Source organism: Mesocricetus auratus, unplaced genomic scaffold (genome assembly GCF_017639785.1).
Source record: "Mesocricetus auratus isolate SY011 unplaced genomic scaffold, BCM_Maur_2.0 Super-Scaffold_100010, whole genome shotgun sequence".
NCBI classification, from domain to species: domain Eukaryota; kingdom Metazoa; phylum Chordata; class Mammalia; order Rodentia; family Cricetidae; genus Mesocricetus; species Mesocricetus auratus.
Window position 1 is genome coordinate 58,649,178 of NW_024429194.1, and position 25,380 is coordinate 58,674,557.

The window sequence follows — 25,380 nt, forward strand, 5'->3', positions numbered from 1 at the left end:
CTTCTGTCCAAATCCTCCTTTTTCCACAATCTGCTAATCCTTTTGAACATTTGCTCTGCCTCTTCCCCCATTTCCTGAGGATCACCACCAATCCTACAAGGAAAAAATATCAATACTACAAAATTATGAAATAAAGAGTCTTACTAAAGACTCTACTTTTTTGGGAGGGGTGTAACATGAGATTTGTTGCAATGGCACCGTAACAAAGCCCCAAACTTTGAATGGAAAAACAAACAAAACAGACTTCAGATGAAGACAAAAGCTAAAAGCATCTGGTAGCCATGGACTGAAACCTGCTTTAGGCACTCAAGTTCAAGCTCCTTGGAAGAAGCTTGTTTGCATTTAGAGAGCAGGCACCAGCTAGTGTCTAAATGAAGACTAAATACACCCATTTAAAAAATAGATGCAGCTTTTAGGGCCAATAAATCACCGTCTTTTGTACAAGTGAAAATAACACAGTATTTCTGATTTTATAACTGCTACAGTCAAAGATGTCATTAAGTGAAACAGCAATCCCCTACATTAAATATGGCACAGGTTTTATTAACTCAACTCCAAACCATTACCAATTCATATATATAAAATCATAAAGAGACCACACCGATACCTAACAAATCTAAATTCTTTAACCTAAGAAATGTCTTCTTTTCTAGGGCACTTTTACAGCTGTACCAAGTTCCTACCTTTTAAGATTTACATTATGTTCAGTTAAAAAAAATACTTATGAAACATAGTCTGAAAACAAAGACTCAAAGATAATGAGTTTAAATATGAACTGCCAACTTTGCTGGTATATTGAAATTTTACAAATTTAAAATCAGTCAAATTTATAAATACAAGATGACTTTTCTTTACTACTGTACCCTGAACTGCATTTATGTTGTATGTGTTTCTTTACTGTTCCTAATTATTCACACTAATGTGATCAATGTGGTTTATGACACATGACTGACTATGGTAAGTGAAACTAATGAAATGATGGTGTGGTATGACCAGACATGCAATTCCCACATGCAGCATGTCAGTGTACTTGACTGAGCCCATAAATCAATGAAAGGATTTTAACTACATGCAGTTATAGAGGCATTTTGTAAATCATTTACATATGCCCTCTAAAGAGAACCCTATTGTGCCATGTCAATCTTCTCCAGTGTAACCACGCCCTCCTGTGACAGTATCTTACTTCCTATAGCAAGGTCTCATCTCAACTGTCCCCGTCTACCTTTAAGTCTATGTAATTGAGGAACCTTGAACTCTGATAGTCACACCACTGAAGTAGTTTTTAAGATGGACTCCATGAATCATCTTCAAGAAGGTAAATGAACCCACTAAAATATATGCAAAATCATGGAATCTGGACATTTTGTTAAAGACCCAAAAATGGTTTAGAGACATTCTAGTATTCTGAAAGTTAAGCATTAACAGAAAGTGTAGATTAATTTTCCTTACTTCTAATTCACTGCTTGCTCAACTCTGAATTATTAATGAGATTTTCTCTCATAACATTTACTGGATTCAGTGATAAAGGCTCATTTAATTATGTATATTTCATATTTAAGGACACTTAAACAGAGCTGTGCCTTGTATAAAAAAATTGCTCTGCTGATTTCTACAATAATTTTCACCTCAGGATAATTAGATAACATAAACTTACTAAAACTAGCTCCATTCAAACTAGATTATAAAATCTACTTAATTAGTTAAGTGGACCAATGCTTACATGTCATTGTCCTAAAATAAGCATGTATTTTAAGATAGCAGTTTTCTGCTTTGAAATGCATTGACAGTTAACGCAGGACTTCTACTATAGCAATTAGATAAATTTTTGTGAACTGGACTAAGCCTGTAATTTACCCTTCAGCATTTTGTTAGTATCCAGAGTACCCCATCTATAGTAATCCATGTACAAGCCCATGAGTTATGATTTATTTTAACCTGAAATAGACAGGCATAAGTTTACTGAGGAATACAAGCGTCCAAAACACAAAATTTATTTTAATAAGTAACTAGAAATTTAAAATGAAAAGGGCGGGGGATCTGAAATTGTGTGATAAATATAAAAATCTATCACACAAGAGAACCATTTTGAAATACTTATTTCAAAACATTAGCTTCCAATTATTAGGGCAATACAAACACTAACATAAATAAGTCAACATACAATGCAAACACAGAAACATAAGTAATGTAATAATTGGAAGAACCCTTACTTTTTTTACTTATGACATGATATAAGTAAAACAAATGAAAGAAATTTAAATGAGAATTGTGATCTCAGCTTATAAGGATAAAGACAATTTACTGTTTGTAATATAATAAATGTCTTAAAAGCAAATTAGGACATTTGCTCCTACATTTACTAACTAAAATATAATATAGAAAATGCTTCTTTCTAGAAAAAAAAATGTGTTCTTTCTAGAAGCAAAGAGAAAGAAAAAGTATTAAACGCCTTAAGAAGAAACACAATTCCTGCTGATCTGTAAAGTTCTTAAATCTGTGCCAAAGCTTTATACCCAGAAGTTAACTAATGACTGGAATTCATGGTGAGTCACATATTTTTCATTCTGTCCTTGAAATGACACGGGGGGGGGGGGAGTTAAAAAATTCTAACCCAGTAACAAGACTACTTTCTTAATTCTGAGAGAAAATGTATCATAGTCCTACATAAACAATCCAAAATACATATTTATTCCTTAGCTATTAAATTTTACTAGGTTAAAAGGAAACGTCAACATTTTACCTTTATTAGTGAAGTGACAACAATTGCTCCAGCATTTACCATAGGATTATGTGGTTTATCTGTAAAACATAAAAGCGACAGCATTGTTTCAAATACTTGGTACCATTTTCTTGGATGGAGGGTACTTTTCTGCAGGGAGAATTGTTTGGAGTCAGGTACAAATCAAACCAGTTGTTCACACCTAGGATTCTGTGGTAATCACATAGTTTAAAAAAAAAAAAGAATTCATACAACAGTCTGTAAAAAGTCATTGTTAAAAGCACATTCAAGGCTGGGCAGTGGTGGTGCACGCCATTAATCCCAGCACTCAGGAGGCAGAGGCAGGCAGATCTCTGTGAGTTCGAGGCCGGGCTGGACCGACAGCCTCCAAACAATACAGAGAAACCCTGTCTCATAAGCCCCCCCCCCAAAAAGCACATTCAAATTCTGTAACTGCCGTTTCACTCTCAAATTTCTTTCTCAGATTTATAATGATTGAATATATGTTACTGTGATTTTAGCTCACAAAATGCATACGCGTAGCTAACACCTACTAAGAACTTAAATGATACTATATTTAAAAATATTCGAAAAAGCCCTATAGCACAAATAAGAAAAACCCAGAGACAGATATTAGGGTTCAAGCTGAAGATCAGAAAAGTAAAGCAGCCAACCACTAGTTCTTACCTCTCCCAGGGCTGGAGAGATCCTGTCCTCACGGTGGCTGAAGACTGAACTGCCATGAGACTTAAAGTCTGCTATGAGATCCTGCTCCTGTCCCCACCTCTCTAGTGCTGGGATTAAAGGCATGAGTTTTGTTTCTCTTTTAGACTGATTCTCTCTCTTGTAGCCCTGAGTGGCCTTGAACTCACAGAGATCCATCTGCCTGTCTCCTGAGTCCTGGGATTAAAGGTGTGTGCCACCACTGCCTGGCATCTATGGCTGTGGCTACCTTTGCATTCTGATCTCCAAGCAAGCTTTATTAGATCATAAACAATGTTACCACCTAAACAATGTATCACCACAAAACCTGTATGTGTTTCCAATTTTACATTTTAAAAATGTTCTTGAACTTAACGCAAACGTGTGTGCATGTGTAGCCACTGAAGGTACAAACACTAGTGATATGCCTAAATAGTAAAAATTATAGGCATTTTACAAGTATTTTCCATACCTTCAACATTTCCTGGCAGTAAAGTATACATTTCTTGAATAGCTTTTTGAGTACTTAATTTTTATTTTGTGTGTATTTGCCTGAATGTATGTATGTGCACCACATACATGCATAGTATCTGAAGAGGACAGAGGAGGCTGTCCCCTGGAATTGGAGTTATGGAGAGTTGTAAGCTGCCATGTGGGTGCTGGATACTGAACCTGGGTGCTCTCCAAGAGCAGTATGTGCTCTTAACCACTGGCTCATCTCTCCAGCCACATTTTTAAAAATAAAATTTAACTTTTAAATTAACTTCTTCTAATTCCCAAAATGACTTTAATAGCTTAACTTATTCAAATTCTTACATTTAAAATTAATTTTTAAATTCTTAAACTTTTAAGAATCTAAATTTAAATTCTTTAAATTCTCAATTTTAATTCTTAAATGTAAAAGCTTAACAATTCTAATTCTTAAATCAATTTTTAAGTTTATTACATTACCATTCACTGCACAACAAATTATGAACACAAAATTCTTGCATTAAAAATATCCACATAAAAGTATCCAGCAAGATAGGGAGGTGCATTTTCCTAATCCCAACATTCAGAATCATGAGTTCAAGGCTAGCCTGGGCTACACAAGTTCCTGCCTTAAACTTCTACTCTTGTGATCAGCTTATCGAACCTGACAGTCCTAGCACACACATTTACCTGTACAACATTACTGGGTTCCTGGAATTTAGCAATAACACAAAAATTAAACCTAATTATCCCATAAAGACATTATTTTCAATATAGTGTACATACAGCTCAATTTTACAGCACTCACTTGTATTTTCCTCAATCACCCAAGCTCTAGTCTTTCTCAGTAACCCAGCTGCCATCTCATATAAACCAACTCAACTCTTCTTTCTTAAACCCTGTACACATAACATTTTGGCTTTGCTGATTTAAGATCATTAACAAAACTTAAAACTGTCTTCTAAAATTTTTCATCAGAGGTAAGATTATAAAAAGCTTAACTTTGTCTTCTACTATCATGTATTAGATGTATCATTTTCTACATCTTTGAGTATTAGCTAAATAAGTCACCCCAAGAACCAAACCCCTTGCAGTCTCTTGAGCTGATTACACGACAAGAAAACTATGTAAATAGTAGTCAGTTAACTTAGTCACTAGAGGGTAGATAAGAATGGGGCAGCATGATGGCTTGGCATATTAAGTGCTTGCTGGATAAGCCTGAGGCCCTGAGTCTAATCACTGGAACCCATGTAAAAGTAGGAGAGACCAAACTCCACAATGCTGTCTGCTGACCTCTGTGGTATGCACATACCCTTCAGACCACAACACACATTAACACCATAATAATACATCAAACTATTTTTTAAAAGAAACCTTTCCTAAAAGATATTTTCCAAAACTATCATCTTCATAAACTTGTTTCCTCACTTACGATAAGAAATTATCAGCCAACTCCAATCTCAGGGCAAAAATTATTTATACTTCAAACATTTTAAAAGTACTACATATGCTTACAAAGTAGCACTGTTGCTTATCTATTCACCATCTTTATTATTATTATCTTACATAGCATGAGTGATATAACTTTATAATGCTGAAATGAATAGAGGCACAAGCACATCTGTTTACATAGCTTAACTACACTCTACCAGTGAAATTTTAAATGAGAAAAAGACCTTCAAACTATTTCGTGTTGGTGTTAGTATAAACCATGATTCAGTAGCACAGCATCCTTTGAGAATTCAGGAACAAGTGGAACACTGAAGCCTTCCTTCCTACCATTCTATTAAAGATTGTTGGTAGACAAGAACTGCTGTTAAATTTTATTCCAAGTCTTATGAAATACCAGCACTGAAGTCTTGAGTTCTCATTACAATTGTTTTCATACATAAGAGTATATCAGCAATAAATCATACTTTTAAAAAAAAACTTCATGAACACAGCAAAAAAATTATTAGTAATTTTAAACTTATGTATCCCAATTCCCATCTTAACTATTTTTTTTTCAAGAGGATTTTTAAATTTTTCAAAAGGTATTTTGTGGTTTTACATGTATGGGTCTCTTCCCTGGATGGATGTATGACTTGGCACAATGTGTGTGTTGATGGTGAAGGAGGTTAGAAGAGACATCAGATCTCCTGGAACTGAAGCTGCACATTGGTAATCCAATCTGGTCTTAATCCCTGAGCATCTAAACAGCCCCTCAAAAAGATTTCTAATATTCAAATTCCTATATTTGTTTTTAGATCTTTAGAATACCTTCTTCCAAATAAATGTATCTGCCAGAATGACTTTGATTATTCCACCTTGCCTTCCAAAAGGAAGTATTGATTATATTATAGAATGTCTTATCATCCAGGAATAACAGAATGAATTCTTTCATTAAACCTGGATGTCAATGGGCCTAATAAATATTTCAGAATATGATATCCTCAATGAAGTTGCTAATACATTCTCATTTATATTAGCATACAAATTATGGAAACAGCACAAAGATTATGGTAAAAAACAGAAAAAAATGTAGCTGCTCTATAAAATATAGAAAGAAAAACATAGAAGACTCTATTTGATGAACTAATAAAACAATGAGACATTTCAGTTTTTAAAAAAATCTGGCAGAAAGAAAACATAAAAGTTCGCCAGGTGTTGGTGGCGAATGTCTTTAATCCCAGCACTTGGGAGGCAGAGGCAGGTGGATCTCTGTGAGTTAAAGGCCAGCCTGGTCTATACAGCGAGTGCCAGGATTGGCTTCAAAGCTACACAGAGAAACCCTGTCTCAAAAAAAAAAAAATCATAAAAGTTCATCTTACAATTTTTCCAAACTTCACAACTTCACCTGCTTCCTTCAATCTAGAACTTTAAATCATCAAAAAACTACAACCTTCACATACCTGCAGGATAAACACAGAAGACAACCTACAAGAATGGAGTTAAGCTACATGTGGCTCAGATTTTAAAATTCTGGGACTGAAATACTATCTACCTTTGTATTTCTTCCAAATAGCAAATGTTATGAAGGAGAAGGACCAAAGTCACATAGAAACACACCCCACTATCTTGACTATCTAGCATTAAAACCATAGTATATGAACATCCTCAAATTCTAGTCCCAGCCTAGTAAAGAACTTTCCTCAAGTATGAAGGCATTTTATAAACACATACATTATGTGACTATGGAAAAAGAGAATACTATCTCCACAAGATAAAGCCATGCTATCTCATTTCTGTATGTCCTTTATAGTATAACATTTATTTCAACAGAGTGGTTTATGTATTTTATGGACAAATGAGGGTCAGAGTCTCTAGCATTGGAACTGCTAAGGAAATTGAATCTAGTAATTTCTACCACCTTTGCCAAACAGGTGCTTTCAACTGAAAAAATTAGCAATAATTATGAATATCCCAGAAATATGAGCATCCCCCACTGGGTTATTCCTAAGTAAATTCTAAACATTTTCAAACATTAAAATAATCCCTGGTGGGTGAGTATAATGTAAGTTATTTATTTATAAATGGGTAGGGTCGCAGGTAGTCAAGGTTGCCCTCATATTTGTTATGCAGCTGAAAATGTCCTTGAGCTCCTGGTCCACCTTACTCCATCTCCTATTTCCTAGGATTACAAGCGTACACTATGCCCAGCTGTGTAATGGATTTCTTGCCCTTACCTCTTTACTTCTCTTTTTAATAGCATAAAATAACCATTTTGAAAAGTAAGTGATTAAACTATCTCTAAAGATCAAAAAACGATGGCAAATTTTTAAAAATAGGAAAAGGTTTCTTCAACAGCAGAATTCAAATTACTGAGATTTAAACAGAAAAATGAGTTATTTCTTTCTCCAAGCAACTTTAGTACTCCTTACCATCTTCATTCAAAAATAGTTTGTTGAATCTTAATCCACTTGGCTCTTTTCCAACATAGCGATGCACATACTCAGTTCCCAAATCATTAACAGCAATGGCATATTTCAGGGGTTTTACACAGGACTGAAGACAAAAGGGAACTTTGGTGTCTCCAATAGAATGCCTATTAAAGTAGATTTTAAAAATAATTAGCATCAACGAGAAACAGCTGCATGTCTTGCTCTTTTTACATTATTAATTCTAATTCATAGTATTTTCCCATAATTCAACCACAAATGTTTATTTCAACATTAAAGGTGTTTAAGGGCTGTCTAGTAAAGGTGCCCATCACCAAGCCTGACAACCAGAGTTTAATCGATGGGACCCACATGAGACAGAACAGACTCCTGCAGGTTATCCTCTGATCTCCACAAAAATGTGTGTATAAATTTAAACATCAAAAATAACATATGCTTTTATTATAACTTAAGGATATTTCAGATTAGATAATTAAGACATAAAAAGATGAAAAAGTTTTCAACTTTATCTTAAAAAAAAAACTAAAAATTCTACATTTTCCTGACTTATAGTCTTAAACTTTAGGGTACTGACAAACATGGTGGCAAATGCCTATAATCAAATCAGAGGCAGAGGCATGAAGATACAAGGTCGGAGGATAGCCTAGGCTACAGAGAAAGTTCTAGGTCAGTCCAGCTACATAAAGAAACGGGCACTCAAAATTGGGGTGGGGAGGAATAAAATTCTATCACTAATATAAATTCATCAAGTTGTATGAACAACACTTACAAGTTACATACATTTTTTATGTTAAGTTATAGTTTCATTTTAAAAAGCAATTTTAAGGCAGGATTATAAGTTAAAGAAGAATTTCTAAGCTAAGTTTTTCCAGTAGGAAAAGCAACAAGACTTATTGTATAATACTTCTGACATCCTAATTAGAACTTGACAATAACCTTTAAAGTCTGACTTATAGCAAAATAAAAATATTTTTGCACTGAGGTGTGTGAAGAGGACAGTGTCTGACATCAAACCCTTCATCTTCCCCACTTATTGAAGTAGTCTCACACTGAGCATGAAGCTTGCCTATTCACCAGTTTTGTTAGCGTGTTTGCATTGAGGATCTCTCTGCCTCCTTCCCAACTGCTGGGATTACAGAGAACCACTATATTTGCCCACGATTTTGTACCAGAGACCAACCCTGGCTTTTACACTTGCATACACACTTTATTCACGAAGCCATCATCTCTCAAGCACCACCCATCACCCCATCTACTAAAATAGTTCTTGAAAAAAACATTCCCACGTTTTAGCATTTTTTCAAAGGTCTCTCTTAATTGTGATTTTTAAAATCATATCATATTCTTCATAGTTATTCTGCACCATAACACTTTCTCAGAATTCTGCAAGATCCTCATTTGTCAGCACTTACTTAAAATACAAACACTTCTCAAATATGGTTTTCATGAATTTATAATACTGTATTTTGCAACTGACTTTCACTTTGCAAATTACTGATAGATAATGTGGTATGTTATGTAAGTTCAAGGCCAGCCTCAGTTGCAGAGTGAGTTTAAGGGCCACACCAGGCTAAATGAAATCAAGCAGTACCAAAAAAAAAAAAAAAAAAAAAAAAAAAGCCTCAAAAAATTTCAAAATCACATTCCTTTCTGCTTCACTTCTATTGTTATACAACACTGAAGGGTTAAAGTTGTTCTCCAGATTTTTAAATACTTACCTTTGCCCATCTACTGTACAGACAGATACACCCCACAAATCAGGACTGAACTTGGCCAGCTGAGGAATATAATCAGCAACCTACCCAAAATGGAAAGAATTTAAGAGACACAAGATAGGCAAGACAGCAGTATGTTTTCTTTCACCAATGACTAGCTGTTTATAGTATACTCAGGAGCTTCAGTCTTTTAATGATACGTGTAAAAATTAAGAACACTAATACATAACTTTGAGTATCTGCACGACATTAAGTGACTTCTTTACCACTCTCTAACTTCTGATGTAATCTTTCTATCAACATGATATTTGGTGACTTCTCTGTCACTCTAATTCCCAATGCACTCTCTCTTCCTAAACATGCAGAGACTCTAAAAAAGAACATAAAGACTTTCTAACACTGAGATTATATGAGTCTCTGCTACTGCGTGCAGTACTTTGTTGGGAGGACTAGCAGGTGCCTGACTTGTTAGGGCTGGCCTGGTACAGGTTTCTCTGTAGCACAGGCTCACAGGCTGGGCTTATACTTGCTGACACATTTCTAACCCTCATTTCTCTACCTCCTACATGCTGGCATTACAGGTAGGCACCATCATTCTTGACTTTTCCTGAATAATTTTTAAAATCTAGAAATAGTTTACTTTATAATGGGTATCAGAACTACAGAAATGTCAAAGTCATTTTTATTAGTTAAAAAATGCAAAGCCACTTCAGTAGATTTTAATTAAGTTTTTTTTTAAAGTTTGGTTTCACTCTAGGCAGAATAACTATAAAGAGTTAAGTACTTACTTAAAATGGTTTAAAAAGCACCAAATGTAATGGCTAGACTCACTGAGTTTCTTCATTTGTAAACAAAATATCCAGGTTTATTCTCTTTACATGTTTATATTAGGAAAATGTGTATCCAAACCTTACCTTCCCTCCAGACTGCTTTTTAGCGCTTTCATATAACTCATCAATGTGTGAGGTAAAAGACATAAAGTCAGGAATGACAAACTTCCTTCTAAAGGCTTGTGTCAACAAGACAATGTTGCTTTGAACACACCTGTGGAATGCGACAGAAAAAAGAGTGGGCACCTTTCCGTTATCAGCTAATAATCAGTTACCTGCTAACCCACTAACTAATCAGGGGAATAATAACATTTTTATTAAAGGAGATATGTTATCCCAGTCAATTTTAGAACATACTCTCCCTGTTACTTTCTTTCCGTCCAGCTTATCCTGAACAGATTAGAAATAAATTAAATGTGCCTAAAATTTGTCAGATACTAAAACAGCAGTGCATTCTACTAGTTCTAATACTTAAACCTTAAAGAATGCACTGCTGTTTTACTAGAATTGATAAATACTAAACATGAGATTGGTTAACAAAAATCAGCCTTTCAAACACCACAAATGAGATTATAAATATTTTTCAATATTAAGTAACCTCCAGCATATCTTTCTTAGTTCCTGTATAACTAATGGATAGTATTTCATAAAAAGTTAAAATAATTGCATGTATTTTCCCTGAATAACACTTTGAAAGCTTTGTAAAATAAAACCAATTTGGTTTGAACAAACTCATCAATTTTCATAAGTGAAAAAACACGTTATGATGTTTCTAAAATAATTACATTTACTTTATAATAAATTTCTTAATGAAGTAGTATAATAAATTTTATATTACCAAAACCAAGCTACATGTAAATATAGAACATTTAAAGAATAAAAAATGTTTCACTGTTAAAACCATTTCAAAGACAAAGTAAGGACTTGGGTGCATTTTAAATTCTGAGTTGGACAGTCTTAAGATTTCTGAGTATTAGTAACTCAGTCAGAGTATTAAACTGACAAAAGACAACTTTCTACCCATGAACATCTAGCTACAACATAAACTACAAAAAACACTTTAAGGCAAGGCCCATAATATGATTTAAAAAAAAAAAATCTGTCACCATGGAGAGATGGCTCAGTGGTTAAGAACACTGGCTGTACTTTCCAGAGGTCCTGGGTTCAATTCCCAGCACTCACATGGCAGTGTATAACTATAGTGCCATGGGATATGATGCCCTCTTCAGGTTTGCAAACATATATGTAGACACAACTCCCATATACATAATAAAATAAAATTGTCTGGTGGTAATGGTGCATGCCTTTATCCCAGAACTCAGGAGGCATATGGATCTCTTGACTTTGAGGCCAGCTTGGTGTACAGAGTGAGTTCCAGGATAGCCTGGGCTCCACAGAGAAACCCTGCTTCAAAAACTCTTAAGAGATAGATGTTAGAGTAAGTAGGTGATAGATAGATAGATAGATAGATAGATAGATAGATAGATAGATAGATAGATAAGATAGAAAGAAAGAAAATGAAAAATGTCTAAGTCAGACTATTGTTATAAGAAGACATTTATGTAACTGGATTCCTCACAGATAAGTGATAATACTAAATCAGCATGCTTTGAAGAAAAACAATGGGAACTATTAATAATCATATTTAACCTTAAAAATATCAACAATTTCTGAAGAATTTTCCCACTTTACAGATAAATAAATGTAATTAGGAAGTTGAGAAATATACCAATTAATAATACCATCGATTAAACACATGCATGTGGTGCACAGACACACATGCAGGCAACAACACATCCATCCACATAAATCTCCTCAAAATAAAAGAAGCACACTAATCAGCACCTCTAAAGAGGATTTGCAGTCAACAAAACTATACAAAGAATTCTGGGTGTTGTGTTTGTTCTAGCATAAGTTATCAGAAAAAAAAAAAAGCCTTAAATGGTAAGTTACCATGATAGTCTTCAGAAGAACCTAACTTCATATAATGATTGGTGTTCAAATAGTAAAGATTTCCTTGGAAAATATTTTAAAATTGATGTCATCAGTGTACTATAAAATAGAAGTTATTTAAAATGAAGTCTGGGGAAAAAATACTTTTGCCTTTCAGCAGGTAAAGAGCTGTCTCTGTGCTTTGTTCAATCACTTTCTTGACAATTAGGTCTTACAAATACAATGCACATTAATGTATTGTAAAATTTTCTCACAGAATTTTTCATTAATAAATAATACATAAGTTTTTAGAGAAACCAAATAATTATAAATGCAAACTAACTGCTATCTCTAAAAACATGTTCAAAAACTATGATCACACATGAAAGCAATTACTTTATCTATGGTCTAAAAATGAATGAGTAAATGAAGAATTTCTTAGCACAAATATTTTCTTCCTGTTGTAACTTTAATAAATATTAGTATAAAAACATTGACTATAGCCTCCGAAACAATACAGAGAAACCCTGTCTCGTAAAAACCAAAAAAAAAAAAAAAAAAAAACCACTGACTATATAAAGAGACATAGGCAGCCTCCAACCTTCAAATGTTAAAATTCATTTATCCATGTTTTAAAAAGTCACATCCAATATTTGTTTCTCTACTATAATGGTTAAGTAGATTTATGTTTTAGGTAAAAATCAACACTTTCCCTTAAACCTGAATTATCTACCTTTATAATTTCTTCTCTCAGAAGAAAGGAATTCCATGTTTTAACAACTCCTTTCCAACAGCATAGAGATGAGACTATTTAGTTTTAGCACCCCAACTAGTAACTTTGTATACTTGTAATCAGAGAAGGAATGTCTCTGGAGGAATCAGCATTCTAAGTGACCAAAAAAGCTCATAGTCAGAGGTTTCGAGTTATCTCATTCTAGAAATGGGAAGAAAAATCTTTTGACTATGACCCATTATACAGACTACATTAAAACTTGAATTTGTGTTTAAAGTTGTGGTAATTATTATATATGAATTCAATTACAAGCAAAATTTTATAACTGTGGTTCTTTGGGTTCATAACTAATAGAGTATTTAAATTGCTTTTAATTTTATAATGAAACAATGCTCATAAAGCACATTTTAAAGAAGGTTTAAACCTGCAATTTAGTGCTTTCCCTTAAAAACTGCAAATCCAGCTCCCTACACCTTTATTCACACTCCAACCTACCATCAATTAACTATACTCATAGATAAACTAAAATAACTTCCCAGAAGGCACCATAATCAAGAAAGAGTACTTTGTACAGACAGTTCATAAGACAAATCCTTACTCCAAAGGCACAAATAAATTTGAAGGTGAATTCATTCCCTTCATAAAATAAACTGGTCAACAGACTTAATACCAATTGCAAAGCAAGCTTAATAAAATAGCTACACATTAATTCTGGCTGCATTAACAGAACCAGGAATCTTCCGATGAGAATGCGGAACTGGAGAAGTGTCACAAGCAAGTATGGCAGAAACTTCATAGAACCTTACTTAAACACTTATACCTCCTAGGGATGCTGGAATAACCCCAGGAGAGATCTAGAACTAATCTCTCAATCCACCAAAGAAAAGAAAGGCAATTAAACACAGACACACAAAAATGAACTTTTAAATTAAATGTAGACATTCCTTGGATCTACCTCAACTTAAGCCTTGTAGCTTAGGGAAAAACAACAAGAACAAAACCACCATGTCTTACAGTTGTTTGTAATTTCATACTGTTTTACAAAAACAGTAAATATTAAGAAACAGATATACAAATTCAGCAATGTCAAAATACTCCATCCTTAAATTCTCAATTGTTTTGGAAAAAAAATAGCCTAAAACCCATTCATTAATACATTTTAAAAGAGAATCAGGTGATCCAAATATATAAATATAAGGACTACAGAGCTGTCTGAAGTCCTATGTCCACCATCTTAATCACCATATGGAAATTAATTTACATACCAAATTGAAAAAAGTCAGCAAATCATGAGGATTGAATAGAACACCCAAACAGAATATAATCTCTAGGCACAAAACAACATTGATGGCTATCTTTCATTACAACTGACTTAATTAAACCTAGTATACAATAGCACTTCAATATATGCCATCACTGTTTTTCAAAGAAATATTGACAAATTTCTTTTCTTGGTTACACTAAAGCACTGGTCTTTGAAATGTAAAATTGTGTTTTAAAAGCAAAATCAGCATACAGCATAGCAAATCACCATTAAAGGTTTGGCAGAAATTTTTACTTTTTAAAAAGATCTTTGTCTAGCATGACACCATCTGACGTTGTCTGAAGAGTTAATCTTAACATATCCATACACTCTTTCAACCTGGGATCAGACGTGCGCAATCCTGTAGATTTGAGTGCCTGTTTTTAAAAAAATAAGAGTTTGTAAATATATAGCGCAGATAATGTATATGCTTATTCCACTATAAGTTTCATTCCTGTATATAAAAGTTTCTACGAAAGATTTAACCATGTATGATGTATTTATATTACTATTATCCACTTTCTGGATACGTTTCTCATTGTTTTTCTTTCATTGACTACCTTGAAGTGAGCATGGTAAAAATCTGACAAGAGAAACACTGTCAGAACTTAAACATGTCAGATAAACATTAAAACTATACTTCAATAGTATGTGACTCAGTATTACTTCTTTGAAAGTTGAGAGAAAAATACAAACTTACTGTAATAAACTTGTGAACGGGTATCTTTTCTTGCCCTTCTGCAATTGTATAGAACAGCAAATCTTCCAAGCTAGGTAACAGACCCTGTTTTATTTTGCTAAAGGAGAAGGAAAATAATACAAAATTAATCCTTGTGTGACTGTTCTAATTGATGAAAATCAAGTCTATAATTAAATAACCACTGTACCAAACTATAGTTGAGATGACACAGCCAAAATAAACACTGATTCCCCCTAAACCACACTGGAAAAGTTTAAAAAACATTAATAGTTTCCAATGCCAGATCATTTTTAGTATCACACACACACACACACACAATTTTAAATCTAGGTGTCTGTTTATGAAAGAAATATACAGTATGTCTCCTTCTAAAGTCTGGCTTACTTCATTTAATATGATGCTTCCAAATGATTTCACTGTGTTTTAGAACTCGATAAAATTCCACATATACACACACACATTCCTTTATCCATCTATCTGATGGGTATCTACAGTTACACTTCCTAGCCATTGTGAATACTACAGCAATGAAAACCACGGCTGTGCTGATTCTGATAGACTGTAAGCATGGACTCTGATAGAATATAAGCACTCAATTGATAGCAACTAGTTATTCTTTTCTTTTTCCCCATGTGCATGTATGTGTACAAGTGCCTGCAGAGGCCAGGAGAGGGCATCAGATATCATAGACCTGCAGTTACATCAGTTGTGAGCTTCCTGACTGCCATACTGGGAACCAAACTTGGGTCCTCTGGATCTTAACCACTAGGTCATCTCTCCATCTCTTGTTATTTCTAAAGCAATGTACACTTACATAAATATAAAATAAACAAAAAAATGAAACTTCATAAATAAGAGTATTAGAAGAAAAATTTACCAGAAATAGTAAAACTCTTAATTAGTTAATGTAAGAAAAATGTTAAGAGTAAACAGGAAAGCAATTTTTCCTATTGAACAGGATTTAAGTAAACTATCATACACAAATTTAATGTATTCTGGGGGAAAGGTTTCAGAAACTCAAAACATACTTCTTTATTCCAATTATCAATCACTTTCAGAAATATAAGAATAACAGGTCTCAGCAAGGCATTCCTAGCACCTGCAACCTCAACTCTGGGAGGCTCAGATAGGAGAATCTCCCCGAGTTCAGAGGCAGCCTGACTACAGATGGAAATCTAGGCCAGTATGGGCTACAGTTAAGACCCTGTCTCACACTAGAATAGAATCACAGGTCTAAGGCAGACCAATCCTCCACCTACCTGGTATGATTCATCAATGCATAAGTGTGTGTGCACGTACACACACACACACATTTTTTAAAGACAATAAAATAGTTGACTCACAAACATGTACATTCATAAGACATATAAGATTTCTAATAACATCACTCATGTTTTCAAAACACTGTTGCACCAATCTTGAAGGTTTTAAAATTTTTTTATTAATACCGTGTGTGAGTGCAAGCAGGCATGGGGGCATGAGGGAAGTCTGAAAACAACTTTAGCTCTCTCCCTTTATGTGGTTTCCAATGATCCTACTCGGGATTCTGGCCTTGGGTGGCAAGTGCTTTTATCAACTGAGCCATCACCTCACCAGCCCCAACCTTCAAAAAAAACAAACCCTAAAAATATATCAATTTATCAATACTAGTATGTTCTAAAAGTTAACCTTTATAAAATGCTGACATATCATGACACAATTTTGACCTTAGAGGACTGTTTTTTAAAAGTACCTACAATATTTTAATAATAACTGTGCTAAGTGTTTTATAAACATTCTTATTTAATTCATTCTAATTAATGATCTGTGGACAGAAATATAAGTATTACAAAAATATCACATAATTTCTGGTACTAAACAAATTTACTTGCTGACAAAAATGAATAACACTATCTCTGACCACAGAGAGAGAAAGATACTGGTTCAGAAAGATTAAGAACCTTCCCAAGGCTGCACAACAGCAGAAATGAATTTTGAATGTCTGTGTCTCTGAATGTGGGATTTAAATTACTATGGCACTAGTGGGTCCTTTGACTTACTTCCTACTTGTTTCTTTACCAAGGCACAAGCATGTTTTCTAGGTTTTATCCTGATCTAATAGCCTTAAACAAGAGTTCAATAATACTGATGACCTAATATTTAAAGAAAAATTGAACCAGCTGTCAAGATCAGTGAATAATAACATACCAATTATTTACAGAAAGTGGTCTGTCAGATACAACTTTAGATAATGGCAGTTTATTACTTTAAAAACTGCAGAATAAGCTTTCTACATATTTATCACACCGGTAAATGGTATTTACTTTGCCTAAAAGCTATGTAAATGACACTAAATATACACTTCTTTCACTTATGGTACATATTGAAAAAAATAAAAATGGCCCTTTATTACCACAGCTAGCAAACTGAGTAAATATTTACTTGCTTAAAGGTGAAGAAACTAATTTGCGTCCATAGGAAAAAACATAAACCATGACTAAGATACATGATCATTAAACTGTAAAGATTGGTGTGGCAACTCATACCTGTAATCCCTGCACTTAGGACAGAGAAAGCAGGATTCTAAGTCCGGGGCCAGACAGAGCTACAGAGCAAACAACCCAAAGAAAATAGCTTGAACTCAAGAAAGCAGAAATCACACCAAAGAGCATTATTGCCTTTATGGTGTCATAACCATATATTTTACTATTAGAATTCAAAAGTTAAACTATATGCTAGATGACTTTTTTCCTGCTTTCTCGTGGCTTCAGCTGTTAATCTGACAAATCTAGAGTCACCTGGGAGGAGGGACCATCAACTAATAAGCAGGTCAGACTGGCATGTAGTCACATCTGTGAGGCATGTTAATTGCTAGTTCAAGTAGGGGGTACCATTCAACCCTGAACAAGCCAGTAGTCTTCCTCTGTGGTTTCTGCTCTAAGCTCTGGCCTTAACCTATAAGATGACATAAACCCTTTATATTTTCTGCCCAATTTACTTTTGGTTATGGTGCTGTGCTGGCTAGTTGAATGCCAACTTGACACAAGCTAGAGTCAATGGGAATCAGAAACCTCAATTGAGAAAATGCCCCCATCAGACTGGCTGGAGGGCAAACTACTGTCATTTTCTTGAATAATGATTGATGTGGGAGGGCCTAGACCACCATGGGTGGTGCCACCCCCTTAGGCTGGTGGCCTTGGATGCTATAAGAAAGCAGTCTAAGTCATGAGGAGCAATTCACAGCAGCACTCCTCTATGGCCTCTGATCAGTTTATACTCTTGACTTCCCTTGATGATGAACTGTATGGAAGTATAAGCAAAATGAACCCTTTCCTCCCAAGTTGCTTTTGGTTTTGTATTTTATTACAATAGAAATCTGAACTAAGAAATGTGTCTATTACAGCAAAAGAAACCAAACTAAGAATCTTTTACAAAACCAAGAGATTTTAAACAAATACTACTGTGGTGGTACTTTGGTACCACTATAGATGACTTACACGAAGTAATTTATAGGGAAAAGTAAGGGAAAATGAAATAGCTTTGAAAATATAATGAGTGGCCCCTTTCAGACATGAACTCTTGTCCAAGTATTTAAATAGAGGCAACAAATAACCTTTACATAACATAACAGAAGGGCAGGGGCAGCAGTTGGAGAGATGAATTTTTAAGATCTCTCCCAAACCTAAACCTAAAAAAGACCAATTAATTCAATAAAGTGCTTCACAAAACTGTTGATAGCAGTTGGGGGGGTAATTATAAACTTGGTTAGGTAATTTACTCTTCTGGGGTATTTCGTGAAATACACAAAACAAAATTAAATGATCTTTGAAGTCATTTTCCAATTCTAATTGTTAATGAGCTGCTAAAAATAATGTCATAAACTCTAATAAAAACATAATTTTACTCGCTTAGTATTTACAAATACATTCTTAATGTAAAAACTATGGGTGGCACTTAATGTTGCTAACCTGTATACCTAATAAAAATGGCGAAAATGGTCACCTATGTGTATTATTATATGTTTATTTTATTATAATTTAAAAATTGGGTATAGAAAGTAAGTCAGGGGAGATTGTTAAAGAGGATAAAAATTAATCTATCCTAAGAAAACCATTTTTAAATGGAGCAGAACCCATCAGAGTACCTTTATACTGAAATATATTTAATGCAGGGGTAAGGAAACTATGGTGCTGGTCTCTCCTTTCTGTAAATGAAGTTCATTCACAGCACTGGAAAACAGAAATGCTCGTTCACTTACCTACTATTGATGCCTGCTTTGTACCACAGCTGCCCTGCTCTACGAACCAGAGAGCTCAAGAAAAATATGAAAAATATTTAAAAGTCTGTTGTTTTAATACGACAGAGTACATCACCAAGGAGACTTATACCAAAACTAGATTAGAATTCAGATGTTTGAGGATTTTAGCTTGTATGACTGGGTAATGGATGAGAAAAAAAACAAGCAGTCCAAATCCAGTATGAATCATTTTATGTGATTTTCTCAGTGTAATACTTATTTATTATTCTTATACAACCAGAAATGAGACATCCAGGATAGCAGTAGCAGCAGGTTATCAAAAATTAACTGATAATTTTTTTGTTTCCATTCACAAGGGAAATTCTGCTTAAACACAACTATTAAGAGGTGGGGAAACAGTGTCCATTCTCATAAGCCCAGTTAATACTGTAATTTTTGCTGTCCATCTATTACTCTTCCTAATCTTTCTTTAAAATTTAAGATCATATGGTTCGTGGGAAATTTTGTATTCTTAGCACTCCATTTCCTTATAGCTTTAAGAAATGATAATTTTACTTAACCATCCCTTGATGTTGATCAAGGTAACTCATTATAACTAACTACCTTTTAGCACAGGACTGAACAAACAACAGGAGTGATCATCTCTTTCTACAAATAAAGTATCTTGGGCCACTACATAAGATACTATATTAAAAATATTAGGGAATAGATTTTCTATATTTCAGCTTATTTTGTTGCTAAAATATGAATAATTTATTAGTTACTCCTAAGTTAAAAAATATTCTCCAAAGTCTGTATTCCTTTAATGACTCCTACAAAAAAAAATTCTTATCAAACTATTAAGACAAGTTTAAAATCTTAAAACTGTACCAGAAATGAATAAATGAAAATATATTCCAAATCCTAAAACTATCAAATTGGTATTCATTATACCAAAACAAGCTCTATGCTTTGAAAATAACACTTTCACGTAAACTTTTCTTTAGAAATCAGTCAAGAATACGGAATGTCACACACCAGAGAGTGGATACCTCTCAAAGGAGACCATTTTATTCCTGCTTTGTCAGTCAGAAGGCTGCTAAGTTCAGACATTATTTCTATGTACTATTTCATAACCAAATCAATTTTTAATTGTATAATGGCATAGTCTAGGGAAAATCTGGGAATAATGTCTCTGTGTACAACACTGACAGACACCAATAATCACAAAACTTTAAAAATGTATTTATTTGTTCCCTCAGCTTTAATTCCTCTTACTAGCTAGTAGGTACCTTAGGTGAAAATGCCCACATAACTATCAAACATGCCCTTGATTTATACAGGATTTGGTATTGTTGAACTATTAATAAAGAATGTTTTTCACCTCAAATATTACAAGAATATAGTAGAGGGATTTTTTTTGTTTGTTTAGCTTTGTTTTTTAAACCAATTTCAAATGTTGTAAAAACTGTAGAAACCCAAGTATTATCACAAACTTGCTCTTCAAGGTAACATTTACTTCTCAGAAGAAAACAATATCCTTCCCCATTTTTTGGCTAGATATTATTGCCTCATTTAACAAAAAGATGAAATTAGGGGCTATAGAGATGATGGCTTGCAGAGGACCCAGGTTCAATCCCAGAATCCAGTGTGGCTTACTCCAAATCCAAGGGATCCCAAGTCCTCTTCTGACTTATGAAGGCACTAAACATGCACATGGTGTACATACATACATACATACATACATACATACATACATGTAAAACACATTAAAAATAATAACTTTAAAAAATGGCGGAATTCCATTTGGTAGCTCCCTAAATTTTGTGGGTGACAGACTTCTCAATAAAATGAAGCTGCAAGCAAGAAGCTAAAATTTCAGAACTCAAATTTCTGTACTCTTTGAACTTTATATAAATTTGTTCAATATTATGAATTACTTACAGATCATATACAGGTTTATCAATGACTATGCAATGTCTGATTTATATTAGGGTTCAAAAATATGACATAGTTACTGGTACTCTCTTCATTTCCCATTAAAACAGGGTTGAAAGGTAGTTTAGCAGCATGGCATTCAAGTATGTGCAAGGGCTAGGCTTAATCCTCTGCATTGCAAAAGACAAACAGGAGAAAGCACATGACCTAAAAGTTTACTCCTAGGGAAATCACAAAACAATGAGAGATTTGCAAGCTAACCAAAGCTCTTAATGCCACAACACATTTGTAACTGATAATGTTCATTCTAGCCCATGTTGTTTTCTGGAAGTGATAACCTAGAGCGTGCAAAACAGACAGGGGAAAAAAAAAAGATGGATTTGGCAATACAAATGTTAAATTTCAAGTCAAGTCAAATATAAATGTAAGGATAGAGCCTGGCTTAAGGATTAAGGCATTATCTATACAAAGCTAAGTATCAGAGCTAAAGGAATGTTAGTCCTGTTCTGTTGAGAAGGTAAAGTGGGGAAAGCAATAATGAATTCAGTGAGGAAGGATACCCCAAATCGACCAGGAAAGCAGACTGAACAACTGTTTTAAGATGAAAAGAAGCAAGCCAAGCTGTTTGCTTTTTAATGATGGACTGAATGATGATAATAAATTAAGATCACTGCAGAGAAAGCTTGAGCAAAGATCATTATGCTTATCTCTAAGCTATTAAAATGTTAGTCAGACTGAATGAAGGTTTGTGACAATATAGTGTAAGGTGATATGGGTTCAGAGTTTTACTGGTTTTTGGAAAAAAAAATAGACAGCTTGATTGCATTCCAACAGCTACAATTTACGATAAGGTTAATAAAATATAAGGTCTGAACCAAGGAAAGAAAAGCACTATGAACTAATGAGAGCAATGTGGTTAAGTATTCAGTTTGCTCTGACCTTATTTCCCAACAAAGTTTAAAAACATGGCTTTCATGTAAGACATGCTTTCTTTCAAGACAAACTTTCTCTGGGAACTAAAAATAAAAACTGTCACATGAGTCTGAAATTCAAAGATCAACACCCACAACAAGTTTTTAAACTAAAAGAAGAAACTCTTATTTAGTAAATAAAGTATAGTTTTTAACACATGCCCAACATCGTTCTAAGCCTTGTATAAAATACAGCAACTCTAATTTCCACATGGCTATTTCTTAGTAACACTATAAGCTCTGGCAGTCCGAAGGTGCTGGCAAACCAGATGGACTGCTGACTGAGGAAGACCTATGCTTGGGAGACTGAGCATTTAGAAATGACAAAAAGCTTAGAAAGGTCAAACAGGAGCTGACTTAGAGAAATGCTTCTCACAGACAAAATGGACTGTTCAAGAGAGGAAAAGTTTACATTTGGAAGACAGACCAAATAGAAACATCAAACCATAATACTTTCTTCCTATCTTCCCTTTACATAAATTCCTGGCAGTGTGGCTTGAACCTTGACTGAAAGCTCTCAGAACTTTTTGAAGTGGGTCTGAACCTGTTTAGTTGTTATCTAAATGTTGGTGCAAACACACACTCTCACACTAGTCTCTTAACTAAAGTAAACAAGGTTATCTTATTGGCACTTAACACTCTCCAGGAATCTGAGCAAATCTTGGGGAATTCCCTACCTAAAAACTGGCTCCTTATGCTGGGCAAAATGAGGGGAAACAGGATGGGGGTATTAGCCAAAATAGCCTTCCTAAGTTGCTGCTCTGAAATGATTTATAAGTATTATTAATAGGGCAATGAAACCAGAAACTTCTGGGGAAGCAAAACACAAAAGTTCATTTTCCTATCTGACTTTTAAAAAAGGGTACTAAAGTCACGGGATGGGTAGGGGTGTCACAGAACCAGATATACTTTTAATAGGAAGCACCTCCCATCCTGCAAACTGTGAATATTAACTATTAAATGGTATCAAATGCACTATGCAATTCTGTTAAGTATAAACGTGTTTTGTGCCATAAGCCTGGTAAGCCAGATGGTAAGGCGAGCCCTGTATGTGATTAAGCATACATAATACACATTCTACTTTCTAAAATAGTAGAGTTGCAAATTAAGTCTACGTTTAAAAAACACTAAAAGGGCCAGGCGATGGTGGCGCACGCCTTTAATCCCAACATTCGGGAGGCAGAGGCAGGAGGAGCTCTGTGAGTTCGAGGCCGGGCTGGACCGACAGCCTCCAAAACAATACAGAGAAACCCTGTCTCATAAAAACAAAAAAAAAAAAAAAAAAAAACACACACTAAAAGGGATCAATGTTACCTAAACTAACACATTTCAATGTGCTCGTGACTATCAAAGCTAGTTTGTGGCACAAATTTTGTCCATCATAAAGTGCTTGCTTTTTTTTTTTATTTGTTTTGAAATAGCATTTTTTTTCACTCTGGGAAAATAACCAGGAATGTTTTAGGAAGGTCCCCACATCAATTACAGGAAACATTAAGCAGGCCTGAGCTTGAGGTTATAAATTCACACTTTCAGTTTGACTTAAGCTACACTGAAGAGCTGGAAAGAGAAGCAAAATGCAGAAACAGGACACACGGGTCAGTACGAAGTCAGAAAAATAGGATCCGTCTAAAAGTCAACGCTTACCTAGTTGGGAAAACAAAATCTGTTTGTATTACACAAAAGCACTCAGGAAAGTGTCACATTTAAGAAAACCCAATTTTGTTGAGGCTAAATTCCCACACATCCTATCACAATTAAGTCCCCCAAACTACTTCGATTTTTGCGTGTTTGTCACCCTTCATTTGTTCTAAAAAGCAACAACAACAACGAAAACCCGTCATTCTCACAGAAGACATCAGACAAGCCACTGCTGGTACCCGTAGGAACAGGTGGTCCGTGCTGCGTGCCTCATCCTCTAGGCCACATGTCCCTATTCCGCCTAATCTCATTTCTCAAGCATTATTTCCGGTGGCCCAGATGGCTCTACGCACGCCAAAAAGATCCACCTCCGAAGGATTAAGAGCCCTCGGCCACATCTGGCATCCAGTGGGATGGTGGCAGAGGCTTAGAGGAGGCAGGCAGGGGCAAGACGCCCTGTAAAAAGGTGAGTCGGGAGGGTAGAGGCTCCGCTCTCCGCCCGACTCCTCAATGTCACTCGCCAGAGATGGATGTTGGTGTGGCATCACCCTCGCCGAGCCCGGAGACGGGTCAGGGTTGCGGCCGCGAGCAGGGGCGCTGAGCACGCGGCGCGGGCCGAGGGCAGGGGTGGTGGGAGGCCGGCTACCCTCGCCGGGCGCTCGCCGGTTGTCCCGGGGCGACCCGCGCGGGCGCGGAGGGGAAGTGGGAGCAGGCGGAGGGGCGCGGGCGGGGCCGGGCCTAATCACATGGCGCAGGCAGCCGTCGCCGGCCGCCTGGCATCGCTTTCTTTCTCTTCCGCGAACCCCGGCTGCCAAGCCGCCACCCGCCGCCGCCCACCGCCCCGGGCCCGACCCCTCCTCGGCTCACACGCGCCACTCACTTGTCGCCCGCGGCCATCATCTCCTTGCCCTCGCTGTTGCCGAACGCGTCCGTCTCCCCCGGGCTGTCCTTGGAGCCCGGCGCTGGCGGGGCTGCGGGCGGCGACGCCCCGGGCTGCTGCTGGGGCGGCGCGCCACCCTTGCCCAGCTCCTGCAGGATCTCCGAGGGCGAGCTGGACAGGCCGCCGGCGCCCGGGCCCTTGGCGCGGCCGCCCCCGCCCCACCACGGGTGGAGTCGCGCGGCGGCCACCAGGCCCGCGGCCGGCCGGTTCCCGGCCCGGGAGCGCCGGCACAGCGTGCCGAGGGGCTGCGCGCGTCGCAGGACGGCTCCGACGGCGGCGGGAGGCCGCAGGAGCAGCTCGCGCAGCATCGCCGAGCCTCGCAGCCGCATCATGCCGCCAGCGCCCGCTCGTCACCAGAGGATGCTCCGGGCGTGGGCGGCCGCGCTCCTCCCGGGATGGTCTCGCGCACGGCGGAGAGAGGGCTGAGAAGAGGAGGGAGGATCCGCGGCGGGGTGTGGCCCCTGCTTCGCCGCCGCTGCTGCCGCCGAGGTTGCCGGTTGCCGCCGCTCCCGCAGCCGCCGCGAGCTCCGCACTGAGGCGGACGCGCTGGGGAGGGCTGGAGACATTCCGCGCTCCCCGGCCGGGGGCGGGAAGACGCTAACGGCCCGCCCCCTGTGCGCGCTCCCATTGGCGCAGCCTGAGACCTCGCTCCTGATTGGCGGGGGAATCTGTCAAGTTCCTCTCGGCGCCCGTG

General features: G+C 36.5%; 1 protein-coding gene across 3 annotated transcripts in view; it reads right to left on the bottom strand.

Annotated features, from left to right (window-relative positions):
- The window catches only part of Gls (glutaminase), a 64,996-nt gene extending 39,827 nt beyond the window's left edge, over window positions 1-25,169 (bottom strand). For all 3 annotated transcript variants that reach the window (XM_021235576.2, XM_021235577.2, XM_040753663.1), the window contains exons 1-7: window positions 24,627-25,169; window positions 14,984-15,080; window positions 14,539-14,660; window positions 10,400-10,529; window positions 9,489-9,568; window positions 7,753-7,916; window positions 2,741-2,799 (exon numbers count right to left, since the gene is read on the bottom strand). In XM_021235576.2, coding sequence (XP_021091235.1) covers window positions 2,741-2,799; window positions 7,753-7,916; window positions 9,489-9,568; window positions 10,400-10,529; window positions 14,539-14,660; window positions 14,984-15,080; window positions 24,627-25,018 — 1,044 coding nt within the window. In that variant the 5' untranslated portion in view covers window positions 25,019-25,169. The remainder of the gene's footprint in view (window positions 1-2,740; window positions 2,800-7,752; window positions 7,917-9,488; window positions 9,569-10,399; window positions 10,530-14,538; window positions 14,661-14,983; window positions 15,081-24,626) is intronic.
- Window positions 25,170-25,380: the final 211 nt, after the last annotated feature.